The sequence below is a fragment of the Fukomys damarensis genome, unplaced genomic scaffold (assembly GCF_012274545.1).
Source record: "Fukomys damarensis isolate Sample0158 unplaced genomic scaffold, DMR_v1.0_HiC HiC_scaffold_2, whole genome shotgun sequence".
Lineage (NCBI taxonomy): Eukaryota > Metazoa > Chordata > Mammalia > Rodentia > Bathyergidae > Fukomys > Fukomys damarensis.
The window spans coordinates 27,438,969-27,453,212 of NW_022900914.1; the positions used below are offsets into that span (position 1 = coordinate 27,438,969).

The 14,244-nt window shown below is 36.0% G+C and overlaps 1 protein-coding gene across 2 annotated transcripts in view; it reads right to left on the minus strand.

The window, feature by feature from the left end:
- Positions 1–14,244, minus strand: part of Fshr (follicle stimulating hormone receptor) — a 160,871-nt gene that overhangs the window by 82,497 nt on the left and 64,130 nt on the right. The window contains exon 2 of one of the 2 annotated variants that reach the window (XM_010615811.1): positions 3,079–3,150. The exons of the other annotated variant lie outside the window; for it this stretch is intronic. Within the exon in view, the coding sequence (XP_010614113.1) occupies positions 3,079–3,150 (72 nt within the window). The remainder of the gene's footprint in view (positions 1–3,078; positions 3,151–14,244) is intronic. 2 annotated transcript variants of the gene reach the window in all.

The following is a 14,244-nucleotide window of genomic DNA, read 5'->3' on the forward strand; positions in this document are numbered from 1 at the left end:
AGTTTCATCCCTCAGCCCCAGATCTAGGTGGTAAGAAGGCCCTAGCTTCATATTTTTTTGGATTCTGTGAAGAAAGGAGGAGCTGAGTGTTTCCTTGCTAAATCCCACAAAGTCTTGAGATTTAGTCTGACGTGGATCATATAACCATTATTGGAATTATCATGGTAGTTAAGAGCATGTGATGTTCAAAGTGACTTTGCCTGAGTCATGGGCTCCACCCTTCCAACTGGAAATGCTTACCTCAGCCGTGAACTTGGAGGGGGAGAGAAAAGGTCCTCAAACAAAAAACTGAAGCTATTGCTGTGGGATAAGCAGAAGTGAATACTGGTGATTTGGGTAAACCACTAACATTTGCAAAAAGAGGTCCTGTTCTCACGTAGATGAGTAAGGTCTCTGTGGTCTGGGTGGTTAGCAAAGTTTCTAGAAATAAACTGACTTGAAAATGAGTAGAATTTATACTGGCAGGAGTTCTATTATTGCCATCCTCATTACAATTATTACCACTGTAGTTAACATTTATTGAGGACTTAATTGTATGCCAGGCACTGATGGAAGCCTGTTACATTTATCATTTGTTTTCATCCTCCCTGTAGAAATCATTAAATCTGCCAATCATAGTATTGATTGGACCTTTGACAGAATAATTTAATAGAGTTGAAGAATTTGTAGCCAAATAGCAAATGGCACAGGCTGAGGAGTGGATGAAAGAAAAGGACAGTGGGGGCAGTGAACACAGGCTGCTCTTTCAAAAGAGGGCCTGTGATGAGAAATAGAGGAGAGGCAGCATGGGCAGAGGGTAGACTTTGTACTGAAAGCTTTTCTTTATCCTTCTTTTAATGAGGCTGGGCGAGCCTGGTGGCACGTGCAGAATGAATGACAGAGGCAGATTTGTGGAGAGGGAGATAGTGAGGATGAAGCTGTATTTATTAAATTCAGGAAACGGGTTGAAAAGTGGAGGAGGAACATAAGCAAAGATGTGGGTCTAGAAAGGAGAGGGGAACCTGGTGACTGAAAACAAGACAGTGAAGGTGAGACTGTAGATGAAGGGGTCAGACAGTTTCCTCAAAGTTCAGTTCCCTGCCAGGCCCTGTACTTGGGAATGCTTCAGGACACTGTTAAGAGGGAAGACTCATTTTATTTTTGACATCTCCCTGGTCAGGTAAGGGCTGATTGGTCAAGACACGAGGTAGAAATGGATAAGCTGTGTCTGAGGAAGTCACGTTCCTAAGCCAGCTTCTCTGTCTCAGGTCAGCTCAGCCCAGTGAGTCACAAAGCCAATCCTGGGAAGGTCTCCTGTGATGAGTGACCAGTGAGAGGTCAGCCCACCCTCTGGACTGGATTTGATTTAGGTGAAATATTTGTGGCACCTGATATTCTTGCTTTTATAATATATTTCTATGCAACATAGGATGTTGGGGGACACAGGGGAAGCTCCAGTAGTCATCCAGTCTAAGTTAGTTACCAATAGGGGATGGCTATTCCATCCTGGAAACTACTTCAGTCCCAAAGCTCTCCAACTCTATGGTTTTCCTGGTGATCTGGCGAGGTGATCTAGTTCAGGTGAGCACCTGCCTTGAAATCTCAGTGACTGTTAAAAGTCCTCAACAAGTAAAGCTTGGACAATAGCATGTTTTAAATAGGCTCGTATCCAACTTGGGAATAGAAATGCAAGACCAATGAAGCACTCTTAAAATTCCTCTCTTAACACACAGGTGAGGAAGCCAAGACCCTGAAAGACAACGTGATGTAATCAGACTGACACAGTAACTTTATATTAAAACCAACACCAAGACCCAGGTTTCTGACCATGCTCCCCAAAGCAGGTGGTGTCAGTTGCTGAAACACACTGTCACCTCTCCAGCTGGTGATCCTTTTGTTCATGGATTCCTTTCTCACCTTGCCAGACCTCATCAAACAATACTCTTGGTGAGGAGGAGTAAAAGAAATAAGAAAAACTGAACAGCTTCAATAAGGAGAAACACACGAATGTGAGGATTGTTATAACAACAACAAACAACAACAAAGACAACAACAAATCATTTCTCTCTGAATAGTTGTTTTATCTGTGCACTTCCTGGCATTTAAATCCTGAATCCCGGCTGAGCCAGTGTGGTGGACATACTTTCCCTGTGCTAAGGTCTGGGGATGGGAATGGCAGGTTACTTTAAGCATAGGAAGATTTACTCTGTTTTTTACTACTGTACTCCACTTCAAGAAAAATAGTATTTAGGCAAACCCCAAATTAAACCAGCCCCATAAAAAGTTGCATTGATAAAAGACTTTTCTCTTTTCAAAAGGAATCAATCAGCGCTGTAAACTCTCCTGATCCTTTTAAATGTCTGTGGTGTGCCAGTGACCACTTTTGTGTATGCTTGGCTTGGGAAGAAGTTCAGGGCTTCTCTAAACACAAATGCTATGTCCTGCTGTTGATTAAAATTTAATCAGAAATAGTGTAAAATATTTCTGAAAGCAAAAGAATGTAATAGGCTTTAGTTTCTGAAAGTTCCACTCCAGGGACTTTGGGAGCAATTCTTTAAACAATGCATGAGTGAGGACAGCTTGTCTTAAACTTTTGCTAATTTCAATGGCCAGACTCAGAATGATTACCCACTATTGTTTAGGAAGTATGGTAAAGAGTAAAAAGGGAGGAAGTGCAAAAGGTTTGCTTGGCATAACAATTTGAGTTCCAAGTGCAGTTGTCCCCATAAATCCTACTCAGATACCGAAATCTGTAGGTGTTCAAGTCCTTACATAAAATGTTGAAGTGTTTGCATATAATGTATACACATCCTCCTATATCCTCTCATATGAATCATTTGTAGATTTCTTGTAATGACTAAATACATTGTAAATCTATGGAAATAATTGTTATACATTTTAAGTAATTTTTTAAAGGAGTAATGACAAGGAAACTTCTATACATGCTCAGTACACAAAATTTCTTCCAAATACTTTCAGTCCATAGTTGGTTAAATCTGCCTGTGGCTGTGGTGGCCAACTGTACATATCTCATTCTAGATGTGATGTTTTCCCTATAGCCTTTTGAGGCATTCACAAGCATCAGTATCAGGTACATACATTTTCTCCAAGTCCCCAAATCCTGCAAATGCTCCTTTTGGGATGATTCGAAGCTTGGTGAGGACAAACCTCCTGAAAAGAGAGTGGAGATAACATATCAGTCTACCCATTAATATGTAACTAAGTGCCTGACATAGGACATCAGCTAAGAGCACACATATACTAAGTACCTGCCATAATAGCAGTGGTAGAAATTGCTTTTACAGTCTCTCTGTTCATCCTCACCACAAGCAGTGAGATTGGCAATGTTATTTCCCCCATTTTACATGAGGAAATGAGCTCAGGAAGACAGAAGAACTGACCCAGGGTCACATGGCCGACACGGCAGGGCTGGGGTGTGAACCTTGCTTGTGGCCATGTTGTTTCCCATGGCTCCTTGGGAGGCTGCCACCATTTTTCCAAGTCCTGCTCAGCTGATCTCGGACCCCATTCCAAAGGGTAGATGAAGTCACTAGAAGATAGCTTCTCCAAGCTCCTACCCACTTCCTATGCATTTGTGGTGCCTGCTTCTCCACCTGTTCCCATGTCTGAACTGTTCAGGGTCTCGTCTGGGACCAGTCCCCTCCTAGTCACCCTTCATCTCTTCCCCTCTCTCCTACTTGAAGTGCCACTACCATTTCTCCCTCCTTTTCATATATTCAATTCATCTATTTTCCTAGATAATTTCCTCTACTGATTTCTTCTCATTAAGAGAAAAATATGCTTTAATTTCTCCCCGAAAAAGCCTTCTTTTAATTCCAGTCATTTCCAGCTTTTGCCATTTTCTGCTTGCAATTCTGTGCCAACTACTCATCTCTGCCATAAAATTCTGCCAATGGCTCCTCGTTTCACTCAGGGAAGATTCAAATTGTTTATCATGGCTTCAGTATCACCCAGAAGCTTCCTGCTCTCTATTCCTATAGGCCTTCTAATCTCAATTTTATTTGACAGTTGTGAAAAACAGTTTAATGCTCTCTAATGTTTATAGCAGCACAATTCATGAAAGCTAAATCTTGGAAGTGGACTAAATGGCCACCAACAGATGAATGGGTAAAGAAAAAGTGATGTATACACACAATGGAGTATTACTCTACCATAAAGATAAATTTGAGTCATTTGTAGAAAAATGGACACGCCTTGAAACCATAATATTAAATGAATTAAATCAGACACACAAGCTTAAATGTCACATGGTTTCTCTTTATGGAAAACCTAAAATATAAATAAAGAGTACAGTAAAGGATAGATATAAGACATAGGGAGATCTTTTTAAAAGGGAAAAGGACAAAATATGGAAGAAACTCCCATGAAGGATGTAGCTGTTGTGTACTATAAACATGTGCTCATAAAAAAGAAAAGTAAATTATAATACAAGCTTTAAATAAGTTTCTTAGATTCAACTTCTCAACATGTAGCTCCCAACTAATAACAAAAAGGCTTGAAATATGATGGTAAGAATGTCCTTTTGCGGAACGTTAAAAACCACTTCTGTACAGAGGTCCTACCCTCACCCCACTCTTGTCCTGGTGCCCTCTTGTCATTCCTTAGACACTACAATTTCTGAATTCTATTTATTTACCTGTGTGCTCTGCATTTATTTATCTCTTCCTCATAACTAGAATGTAAACTCCGAGAGGATACAGACTTTCATCTGTGTTGTTACTGCTGTATACAAAATGCCTGGGACAGTGCTTGACAAAAGTCATTTGCTGAGTAATTGAATGTCAGCATAGGACAGAAATTCTACACATGAGGGTAAATTACAATAGCAATCCCTACAATAGTAATGTATTACTGACTTCCTGCCCTTCCTCCCCCCTGGCTTTTTCTTGCCTTGCAACCGATTAATAGGGATTTGGGTTTCTTCCCACTCTATCCCTTTCTTCCACAAGATGATCTGTGAGCAGGGACTGTAATTAAACACTGTGGATTTGGAGGATTTTGTAAACGTGTATTGCTTTTGTTTCCTATCATTTAGAGGTCCTAGGGAAACCTGATAGAACTGCTGCTGAGGCAAACAGGTCTTTTATCTACCTTTGTATTTGGCTATCATGTGCACCTGCTCTGTGAAGAATCGAGAGAGAGAGAGAGAGAGAGAGAGAGAGAGAGAGAGAGAGAGAGAATATCCTGTGTGCTGTTCTCCTCTAGTAGTGTTTATTATTTACTTGATGGGAAAGCAAAACCAGGAACCTTGGGACTGCCAGAAACCAGCTGTGGGCGATAGTTGGTATAATAACTGTGTTACTCAAGGATAAAAATGAGAAAAAAACACAAAGTACACAAATATATAAAAGGAAGGTCAGCTTTGAGGCTAGGTCTCAAAACTACCAGGTCATACTAAAAGCATACTCTCTATAAAACCATTTTAACAAAAGTGGTCTAATTTAGAATTAAATATAACGGATCTGGAGGAGTACCTACTTCTAGAATGCCCATTTGAAAAGAATCAAGGTTAACTCACCTTACCTTCACTTTTCTCACTTGGCAAACATATTTATGTTCCTTTTGTTCCCATTTTTCACAAGAGAGAAAAATGAGAAATATGAAAGCAACCAATAAAAGTGAATAATAAAAACTGCTTTAAACCACTCATTCTAAAAGTTTTAAGGGAGTTTGAAATGTTAAAGTAAATGTTAATGAGATCTACAGAGATGGTCTTGGAATAATTGACAACTGTTTCCTATTATGCCAACTAGGTGGTTGTTTTTTGATCCAACCCTAGTAGCGTATTTCCTAAAAATGTCAAGTACCATGACTTAAGTGGTTCAACCATTAATACAATTAAAGCTTTATTTTTCTCAAGATTTAGTTTTGATTTTCATTTCCTGAAATATTATGAACTAGATAATCAGGAGATATTTCCACCTGGAAGCCTTCTGTATAACATAAAAAATATTATTTTAATATGCATAGCTGAACTTGCAAGGAAATGTGAAAAATTCCCATTGGCCCAAAGTAAAGCAACTGCATGCTAGATGTAACCCTGAGCAACGGTGAATGCAAAACAGAATCCAAAGAGGGCAAACTGAAGCCAAAATAGCCTGGGGAATTTCTGAGCTTGGAAGCCAGGGGATTTGTTGTTTTATGTCAAACTGGTTCTCTGATGTCAAACTCAGTCTCTCCCTCCCTTTCTTCATTATTTCATATGCCTTCTAGAAGAAAACATGGAAAATAGAGAACAGGCAAATTTCAATGAAATAATGTCCAGAATATTTTCATAACTTATGGAAGTTATAAATCCTCAGAATTAGAAATCTCAAGTACAGGGAAAGAAACAAAGAAATAAATCCACTGCCACATATCTATGAATTAAAACTGTGGAGCAATAGAGGAACATATTTTAAATGTAGCAAAGAGAAAAAGACAAATTATCTTCAAAGAAAAAATAATTAGAAAACATTGTAAAGATAGCTTCTAAATTATTAGACAAAATAACTGCCAATTTAGAATTATATACTGTACTTAGAAGTTTTTATTAAAATGTAAGGGTAATATAAACATACTTCTGAACAAATTTAATTAGGTACTAATAAATACACTTTCAGCAAAATAATGCATTTAAAGGATAAGAAAAATTTAATCTGGTAGTACCACACAGAAAATACGAAATGATAGTGAATTAAGAAATTAGTGTCCTTATTGAATAGGTGGGTTTTCATAATGGCCAGAAAATCCTTCAAGTCAGTAAAGAATGATAAAAAATATTGAGTAGGATTTAAGTTACAAAACAAATTAGTTCAAAGACAATTTTCTTTGAAAGTGATGCAATTAATAGCTAAGAAATTTGTAGTAAGACAATGTACTGCTTTCCACCAACATACATGTACTTCAAAGAAAAATAAAATAAAAATGTAAAAATGCCTTTAAATCATATGTGGGTTAAAGAAGACATTACAATATAATTGGGAATTACTTGGATTAAACTCTGATAAAAATACAATATGGTGAATTTAGGATGTGTAGCTAAATTGCTACTTGTGAGAAATTTATACTTTTAAATTATTATAACAGAGAAAGAAAAAAAAAGGTGGAACATTAGTGTGCTAAGTTTCCAATACAAGAAAGTAGTAAAAAAAATGGGATTTTTGGAAACAGAAAAGTGTAAATCAGTATTTCTTTATTTCATTTCTGGCTAGAACTTAAAGTAAAATTCAAAAGAAGTTTAATAAGAAATCTCTGTAATATGAGGCTTTCTACAGAGATGTTTTTAGAAGCTCAGGCACTTGAGAGACATTGCAAGTTGGTGTACAAGTGACTTACAGTGGTTTGAATTATGAATTTCCAATGATGGTATGAAAGGAATATATATTCAGTAGAAACTATACTTTATATTTTGAACTTTAATTTTTTTCTTGGTTGGTGATATGTGTTATGATCTTCTCTAGTAATACTGGATATGGGAGCTGCTTTCTACCAGCCATGTGACTCAGAGGTAAACAAGGGATAAGCTACATGTACCTTTGGTCCTGGGTATGCTTGGGGGATTGGATCTAGGAAGCTCCAACTCCACCTCATTTTCCAGGATTCCAAAATCCATGAATGTTCACATCCCTTATATAACATGGCATGGTACTTGCATATGTCTTATGCACAACCTCCTGTACATAACTGTATAAATCATCGCTAGATTACTTATAATACTTAACACAATGTAAATGCTATGTAAATGGTTATACTGTGTTGTTTAGAGAATAGTGACATAAAAGGGCTGAACATGTTTATAGTATGATGCACTTTGATGCATTTTTAAATTGGATCTGTGAATGTGAATGTCTGGCTTTACTGTCACCAGTTGTTTCTTCTCTTTTTTTGACACAATTATTCATTAAATCATGAGAAATTCAACAATTTATTATAAAATAGACTTTGTATCAGTACATTTTCCTCAATTGTAGGCAAATGAAAGTGTTCTGAGCACATTTAAGACACTAGACTAAGCAATAATATTCAGTAGATGACATACTAAATGATTTTTGATTTATGATATGTTGTCTTGCAATGGTTTATTAAAATATAAGTCAAGAAATATCTATATAAATAAAGTTTAAGTTTAATCTAGAGTAACTTTTAATTTCACAGTTTTAAGGTTAAATTTCTGCATCAGTTTACTGCCAAAATGAGCAAGGAATTTTCCAATATTATTGAAAGATTCATTGTAATAGCTTTAAGAACTCATAATTTTAACATTAGAATGATTATCTTAGAAAACTATATTCATGCAAGTGCTTATTGAAGAACACTGCCTAGTCACAAGCTCTATATGGCATAAAGTTTTATTTTAACCAGCAACTTTTATTCTGGCCTTGCTGATTGGTTCCAGTCAACCATTTTAAGTTCCATGTCGATTTCCTTTTAATCAGGAACTCAGGTAAAGGCATTTTTCTTGGTGAATTTTCATTGTAGAAATAAATGAAAATAAGTAAGAATTTAATGAATTCCTTTAAAACACATGACAGCACTTAAAGTTGCCTTGAAAAAGTAAACCTAAATAGAAACAGTAAAGAGGAGAAATAAATTAAAATAACAATAGAAAGGATCAGCAAACCCAAAAGGTGGAAAGAGTAACAGAGTAGAAGCAAATCTGTTCATATTGTGGAACAAAAAGAGGTGAGAGTAAGAGGGAGGAGATGGGGAGGGGGATGAGAATGAAAGTTATATAAATGGCATTTACAGATAAAAACAGATTTTAATGTAGATGACTGTAAAAATGGTTTATAACATTAAATTTGAAAAATCAGACTGTGAATAATTTTCATAGAAAAATGAAACTATTGAAACTAACTCATGAAGATATAGAAAACTAAGCAGATCTAGAACTATTAAAAATGGAGTTAATTTAAAAGCTTTCCACCAATAAGCAAGTTCAGAATTTTAGAAGTAAATTCTATCTTTTTAAAGGAAAAGAAAAGCCCAATATTTAATAAACTATTCCAGAGACTACTGTAGTGAAAGAGGAAGTGTTTTCCAATTCATTTTATGTGGTCTGCCTAATGTCAGTAACAAAAATAAAGAGGTACAATAAAAGAATGAAATAATGTAGGCCAAACTTATTCATGTAAATGAAAGGTGTAAAATAATACAGTGACAATGTATATTCAGTAGATTCTACAGAAAACAATACAAAATAACAGTCCAGGTTTATACCAAAATGCAAGAATTGCTAAATATTAGAAAATACTATCAGAGAAAATTTCTACAGGCATACAAAATTAATTAATAAAAACTGCTACCCATCCATGAACAATTGTTTTGATAAACAAAGAGAAGGTATAAATATTCTTAATCTAATAAAAGGATAAAATCTATCAAACATTAGTATAAGTATCATATTCAGTGTTGAAATACTAGACACATTCTACTTAAAACTAGAAGAAAGCAAGAATGCCTGCCATTACCTTTTCTATTCAGTGCTGTGCTGGATGCCCTGGACTACAGCATAAGAGAAGAAAAAGAAAAAGGAAGTCAGGATTACTGATGCAACTCTATTATTTTCCATAGAAAATAATTTTCTACACACACATATAGAAACTTTATTTTGTGACCAATCTAAGCAATATCTATTAGAACTAGCAAGAAAGTCTAAGAAGGTAGCTGGATATATTACTGCACAAAAGTAATTTACATTCTTACATTCTTATTCTCCCATATTATTTTAAAGTATATCAACTACAATAACTACAAAACTTATCCAATAACAAGAAGTTAATGTAAGAAGATATGACTCAAAGAGCTCAAAGAGCTGGGTAGAATAGGAGTTTTGCATCATCACTCCAGCTTGGACTCAGAGCCACCTCTGCTGTGAGGCCCGGCCCAAACTACAGGCCTTCTCTGGAGATGTGTCATTTCCAGCAGGCGCCAGTGATTGACTCCGACACAGCTCCAGGTGGGTGAGTTTTGCATCATTGCCCTGGCTTAGATCCCCTGATTGAGTCAGTCCTTGGATGCACTCTGTAGAGGCATGGCGGGCTATAAAGGGTGGTGACTGATTCTATTATGTTCCTGATTGTATCGATAGGGATAAAGGATAGGGATTGATTTGATGAGTTGTTTTTTCAGTTATGAAAATGAGAATGTCTATAAGTCATTAGAGAATGAAAGACTGGGATGCAATGATATCAGGAAGATTTAATGACCCAGAGATTGAATCAAGGGCAATGCAACAGCAAAAATAAAAATGAGAAAACACTTAAGCAAGCCACAAAAACAGACTTTCAGCCCACCAATGGCAAACAGTAGGGCAAAGGAGGATGAAAAGTCTGATAGTGAACCTCAGGACACTCAGAACTCACAGCACAGGAAGTAAAAAAAACTGATCAATCAAGCTCTAGAAAAATTCAAAACAGAAATTATTTCCCAGATAACCATAGAGATGGTGAGCAAAATGAAAGACATGATTCGAGACTCCAGAACACAAACTGACAAAAAAAATAGATGAGCTTAGGAACACAATAGAAACCATGAAGGGAAAGAAATGGAATCCATTAAACAGATTCAAACAGATATCCAGGAAATTAAAAACTCTATTGAAAGTGTACACAACATAATAAAAGATTGCAAAGATAGATTCTCAGATATAGAAGATAGGGTAGCAGACAATGGCCATGAAAAGAGAAGTCTCTTAAAAACACTAAGGGAGCATGAGAAATTGATCCAACAACTCCTAGATGATGCAAAAAAGAATAACATAAGACTGATAGGAATCCATGAAGTACCAGGAGAAAGTGCAAATGACTTAAAAAAGCTGTTCAAAGAATTAATGACAGAAAAGTTCCCAAACAGAGGGGAAGAATTAGACATACAGATAAGCAAGGAATATAGTACACCAACTAGCCACAATAAAAAAAAAAAATCTACACCTAGACATATAATAATCAAGATCCCAGAAACCCAAAAGAACAAAATACTACAAGCAGTAAGAGAAAAGAAACAAATCACATGCAAAGGAAAGCCCATCAGAATCACAGCAGACTTTTCAACACAAACGATCAGGTCAAGGAGAGCCTGGAGTGAGGTATTTCAAGTCCTAATATAAAACAACCTACAACCAAGACTTATGTATCCTGCAGAACTCTCTTTCAAAATAGACAGAGAAATAAGATACTTCCATGACAAAGGACACTTGAGAAACTTCATGAATACTAAATCAGCACTACAAAGAATTTTAAACAATATCCTAGAAAAAGACAACAAAGATCACAATACCAGCAGGCCCAACAGAACAAATCAAATAGCCAAGGCAAGAAACTAAAAGGAGAGGACAAAAAATAGTCAACAAAAGGACAATAACATGACAATAATAAGTCAGTACATATCAGTTATAAATATCAATGTCAATGGCCTCAATTCACCAATCAAGAGAAATAGATTGGCAGAATGGATTAAGAAGCAAAATCCAACAATATGTTGTATACAAGAAACACACCTAGTGCAAAAAAAAGCCCATAGACTGAAAGTGAAAGGATGGAAAACAATCCTCCATGCTACAGGAGCCCAGAAAAAAGCAGGGGTAGCAATCTTATTCACAGACAAGCAAACGTCAAACCAAAACTGATTAAGAGAGACAAAGAAGGCCACTGCATCCTTGTAAAGGGAACAATCCAAGAGGAAGAAATGACAATCATAAACCTTTATGCACCAAATATAAATGCCCCCAACTATATAAAAAAAATATTAAGTAACATGAAAAACCAAATAACCGCTAATACAATTGTAGTGGGGGATCCGAATACCCCACTATCACAAATAGACAGATCATCCAGGCAAAAAATCAACAATGAAATACTAGAACTGAACCAAGCTTTTGAACGTATGGACTTATTAGACGTCTATAGAGTGTTCCACCCCACAAAATCAGAATATACATTCTTTTCAGCTGCACATAGGTCATTCTCCAAGATAGATCACATACTAGCTCACAAAAAAGGTTTGAATGAATGCAAAAGAATTGATATTATTCCCTGTATATTATCAGATCACACTGCATTAAAGCTGGAGATCAATAGCATAAGAAACCATAGGAACTTCACAAACACATGGAAATTGAACAACACTCTCCTGAACAATCAATGGATCACAGAGGAAATTAAAGAAGAAATCAGACAGTTTTTATAAATAAATGAAAATGCCAATACAACATACAGGAATCTATGGGACACAATGAAAACAGTTCTATGTGGAAAATTCATAGCACTGAATGCCACATTAGGAAAACAGAGCAAGCTCAAATAAACAACTTAACAATGACTCTTAGACTCCTAGAAAAACAAGAGCAAGAAAAACCCAAGGCTCAAACAAGAGAGGAAATTATAAAGATTAGAGCAGAAATCAATGCAATGGAAACTAAGAAAACGATGCAAAAAATAAGTGAATCGAAGAGTTGGTTTTAAATAAAATTGATAAACCCTTAGCAAACCTTATCAAAAAAGGAAAGAAAAGGCTCAGATTCATGCAATCAGGAATGAAAGAGGCAAAGCCACAACAGATCCCACAGAAATCCAGAGGATCATTAATACATACTATGAGAACCTGTACTCTAATAAAATGGAAAACACAGAAGAAATGGACAGATTTCTAGATACTTATGAATTACCAAAGTTGAACAAAGAAGATAAAAACATTTTAAACACCCCAATCACAATCAGTGAAATTGAAAATGTAATTAAAAACTTACCAACAAAGAGAAGCCCAGGTCCTGATGGATTCACTCCTGAATTTTACAAGACATTTAGAGAAGATCTACTGCCATTACTCTTCAGACTTTTCAATGAAATTGAAAGAGAAGCAATACTTCCAAATTCATTCCTGGAAGCAAATATCACTTTGATTCCCAAACCTTGGAAAGATGTAACTAAAAAAGAGAACTACAGGCCAATCTCCTTAATGAATACAGATGCAAAAATCCTCAATAAGATACTAGCAAACAGAATACAGAGAATCATCAAGAAGATCATACATCCTGACCAAGTCAGATTTATTCCAGGGATGCAAGGATGGTTCAACATATGTAAATCAATAAATATAATACACTATATTAACAAAGTTAAGGACGAGAACTACATGATCCTTTTGATAGATGCAGAAAAAGCATTTGACAAAATTCAATACCCATTCATGATAAAAACTGTGCAAAAAATTGGAATAGATGGTCTATGTCTCAACTTAATAAAGGCTATCTATGAAAAACTAACAGTCAACATCATATTAAATGGCCAAAAACTGAAAACCTTCACCTTAAAATCAGGAACAAGACAAGGATGCCCACTATCACCACTCCTCTTTGATATAGTTCTGGAAACATTAGCCATAGCAATTAGACAAGAGAAAGAAATTGAAGCAATAAAGATAGGAAAGGAAGAAGTTAAACTGTCATTATTTGCTGATGATATGATACTCTACATTGAAGACCCAAAATCTCCACCAAAAGACTTCTCGACTTAATTGTCACTTTTAGCAGAGTAGCTGGATACAAGCTCAACACCCAAAAATCAATAGCCTTCTTTTACACAAATTACAGACTCACTGAGAAAGAAATTAGGGAAACAATTCCTTTCACAATAGCACCCAAAAAAATGAAGTATCTGGGAATCAGTCTAACAAAAGAAGCAAAAAACCTCTACACTGAAAACTACAGCACTCTGAAAAAGAGAGATCCAGGAGGATATAAGAAAATGGAAAGATATCCCCTGCTCCTGGGTAGGAAGAATCAACATAGTGAAAATGGCCATACTACCAAAACTGCTATACAGATTCACTGCAATACCAATTGAAATCCCAACACTATACTTCACAAAACTAGAAAGAAGAATCCAAAAATTCATTTGGAACCAGAAGAGACCTAGAATAGCAAAAACCATGCTAGGCAACAGGCACATGGCAGTGGGTATAACAATTCCCAACTTGAAACTATACTACAAAGCCACTGTGATAAGAACAGCATGGTACTGGCAAAGAAACGGACCTGAGGATCAGTGGAACAGACTGGAAGACACAAAAACAACTCCAAATGCACTCAGCTACCTCATCTTTGACAAAGGAGCTGACAGTCCCCACTGGAGGAAAGATAGCCTCTTTAATAAATGGTGTTGGAAAAACTGGATCTCAACCTGCAAAAGATTAAAACTAGACCCTTATCTGTCACCATGCATTAAGTTAAAATCCAAGTGGATTAAAGATCTAAATATAAAAACA